The 3,387-nt window shown below is 43.0% G+C and overlaps 1 protein-coding gene across 1 annotated transcript; it reads left to right on the plus strand.

The window, feature by feature from the left end:
- The first annotated feature begins 1,881 nt into the window (after positions 1–1,881).
- LOC147892968 (17.7 kDa class I heat shock protein-like) lies at positions 1,882–2,935 on the plus strand. Its single transcript, XM_087386961.1, has 2 exons — positions 1,882–2,196; positions 2,308–2,935. Exons 1-2 carry the CDS (start codon positions 1,965–1,967, stop codon positions 2,574–2,576), a joined length of 501 nt encoding a protein of 166 aa, XP_087243087.1. The 5' UTR covers positions 1,882–1,964; the 3' UTR covers positions 2,577–2,935.
- The last annotated feature ends 452 nt before the right edge of the window (positions 2,936–3,387 follow it).

Genomic DNA, 3,387 nt, shown 5'->3' on the forward strand with positions numbered 1-3,387 from the left:
GATAATGGACCCACAACTTGGAAACACAAGACACTATTCACAAAAATAAAGTATGTGAGTGTCAAGAGGCGACGAATCATGACACCAATTCCAAAACCCAAGAGATATGTAATGTTATCTCAGGAGAATATAGAAAGGACTCTTATGCGCATTTGTTGCAGGAAAATTTGCATAAGAAAAGTTGCAAAAGATGATTGTGAAGCCATGTGCATCAGCATTTGGAGTAAGACAGGGACTAATAGACATAACTATCTTCTTCAAGTGTTTTCTTGTTTTCTTCATCAAGGTGATAAGGACTTGAGGACAAGACACTGTAAACCCAAATTGAAACCCATGGTTAATGGAACATCCATATGTAATCGAGGATATCAATGGTTAATTGGACTATCACATGGTACATATTGGACCATCTGGGCAGAGGTAAAAGACAAAGTGGTTCATAAAATTCATGGAAATGCCTACAAGCTTAAAGGGAAAAGAAGCACTAGAAATGCAATTGCAACATTAAAGCAAATCCTTAACAATCATGAATTACCATAGCCTCATCTTCCACCACAAACAATGCCGGATGGAAGTGTGAAATGCCAACATCATCTTCCTTTGGGAATGACAAAGAAGGCTGTGCTAGAAACAATCAATAAAAGTTTACAAGATAGAGAAGAGAGCATGATTTCCAGGGCATCCTTGTATAAAATTTGGTGTGGACAGTTTTTCCATGTCAAGACACCATCAAAGCAAAGGATGTCAAAATGCAAGACATGTGATGAATTGAAAAATGCCATTGAACATAGTAAATATGAGCACAAGCGAGAAAAATATATAAGATGGTGAACAATCCATTTAACTCATGTGCAAGATGCTAGATTGTTGTATGCCACCTCTTAGAGAGAGGAAGCTATTGTGCATGTCAAAAAGTTCCATGTGCATTACCATTGATGGCATGGATTAGAGTACAACAATATTACCAAGGTATAGATGTACCCCACCACCATTGGAGGGTAAACGTGGACTACAAACACATTTTTGTGGAGTATGAGTGCATGGATTTCAACTCTTTGAAACATCACATATATGCACAACTTCATAGTAAAGCGAAGACTGAAACGAAGAAGTTGAAGTAGAAGCAAGAAGCAGGGCTACCCTTTTCGAAAGTGTTTGTCTCAGTGTCCATCGCCTCAGGTGCGTTCTCCATATCTGCCATCTCAGAGACATGAACGAAGCATGCAAGCGGCGGGCCAACGAAAAGGGTACAGAACAAACAAACGATGTACCCAAATTTATAGGAAACCCACACCCATTCGCCTGTCTGTACCACTACTATCATCGAATTATGTATAAAATCCCCTTCTTGATTACCGTATCTTCCTCCCAAGTGACCGACACCTCATGCAAGTCGAAAATCCTTATTCTCTACGCAGAAGGCAGTGAAAATTGAACGAATAACTACCAAAACTTTACTCCGCCTTTAATATCCATATATCGTCACCCAGAAACCACCTTCATTCCCAAATCTTTTCTCAGCAGCAAGGAGTAACATAGAATTCGTGTTTCCTGCATGCATACACAGATACATGCAAAGCTGAACTTGGCATAACATCTTGTAATCGAAAAAATTCAATTTACCTGTGAAAGGACAATCGTCACTATACCCTTCCGAGAGTGAAAAGAGGGGGAGTACAAAGTTTGATTAGCACAACATAAACAAGTCATTCCATGGACCGTATGCAGGTGTCAAAAAAATTTTGGGTGAACACTCGAGAAGGTGGAGGAACATTCATGGAAACAAGAAGAAGAAGTTTCAAGAACGTTCTTGAGGCTTCCTGTTTTCCGTTTTATGTAAACGAGTCATGACCGTTCTGTCACTCGTGAGCAAGTCGCTTGTCTGTCTCCTTTTGCACTTCGCAAGCTTCGTCTTCCTCACTCCTTCGTTTCCCAAGTACTCACTGATCAATATTGCTGCAGCAATGGCCCTCGCCCCCTTCGGTTTCGGTCGCCGATCCTCGGCTTCCTCCTCCATCTTCGATCCCTTCTCTTCCTCCTCCCTCTGGGATCCCTTCCCTTCAGCTTTGTCTCTCCTCGACTCAGATCTCGCCTCCCCCCTCCGCCAGCTCCACCGTGACGCCTCCGCCATTGCCAACACCCAGGTCGATTGGAAGGAGACTCCCGACGCTCACGTCTTCCGCGCGGATCTCCCAGGTTGGTTTTCTTTTTATCTCCTGTGCTCTTTTTATCCTTCACGCATGCGTCATTGCCTTGTCTGCCCTTCAGCAGCGATCAAGGAGACTGATCTCGTTTTCCTCTGCATAGGCCTCAAGAAGGAAGAGATAAAGGTTCAAGTGGAAGATGGCCGAGTTTTGTCCATCAGCGGCGAGCGTACCAAGGAAGAAATCGACAAAAATGACAAATGGCACAAGGTTGAACGTTCTCACGGTAGTTTCCTCAGGCGGTTTCGTCTGCCCGAAAACGCGAAACCGGATGATATGAAGGCACAGGTGGAAAATGGCGTTCTCACCATCACGGTTCCCAAGGTACAGCAACCTAAGCCGGATGTCAAGACCATTAGTATCTCTGGCTAAGCAGCCTACTGCCTCCCGCTGCTATCTGCCTTGGCACTTGAACAGCTTGTATGGGGCTTTAGAAACCCAGTTTTGTGTGATTATATCATATACCAGACACAAGAGTGCGTGTCTTTAGTCCGGTGTGATTATATCATATATGAGACATGAGTGCGTGTCTTTAGTCCAACGGTAATGGGTGGGAGAGAGAAGACAGCGGTTACTCCCTCCTGCCAGAGACAGTCCCGGTTTTGCTAACCTTGCCACTGTATATAATAGATTGAAGGAGCAGATTGTAAAAAAGAGTATGAATAAAGAAGCACAACTTTCAGTAGATTTTCACTCGCGGGTGCTAAGCTTTCCATTGTAAAACAGTATGAATTAAGAAGCATGTTTTAGATTTCAAATTGTCCTTGGGTTGATTTGCAGCTCATGGATGCTTGTGATCACTCTCTCTCTCTCTCTCTCTCTCTCTCTCTCTCTCTCTCTCTCACACACACACACACACACACATACACACAGTATACTACAAATTGAGTTTGGTTCAAGGGCTAGGCTTTGCAAATTGCCCTTAGGTCGATTGTATGATCATTCACATGCTAATGCATTTAGACCATGTTTTGAGTTTTCAAATCAACCTTAGGTCGATTTGCACTTCATGGATGTTGGGCGTTGAATTTGATGGCTAGGCTTGGCAAATCTACCTTAGGTTAATTTGATAATCACTCACAAACACAGAAACACATTCAGAACATGTCAATTTGACCTTAGGTCGCTTTGCACTTCATGGATGTTGGAGACCACTCACACAAACCCACAAACATTGCTAATC

Source organism: Dipteris shenzhenensis, chromosome 16 (genome assembly GCF_047967505.1).
Source record: "Dipteris shenzhenensis isolate YYH24624 ecotype China chromosome 16, Dip_SZ_1.0, whole genome shotgun sequence".
Classification (NCBI taxonomy): domain Eukaryota; kingdom Viridiplantae; phylum Streptophyta; class Polypodiopsida; order Gleicheniales; family Dipteridaceae; genus Dipteris; species Dipteris shenzhenensis.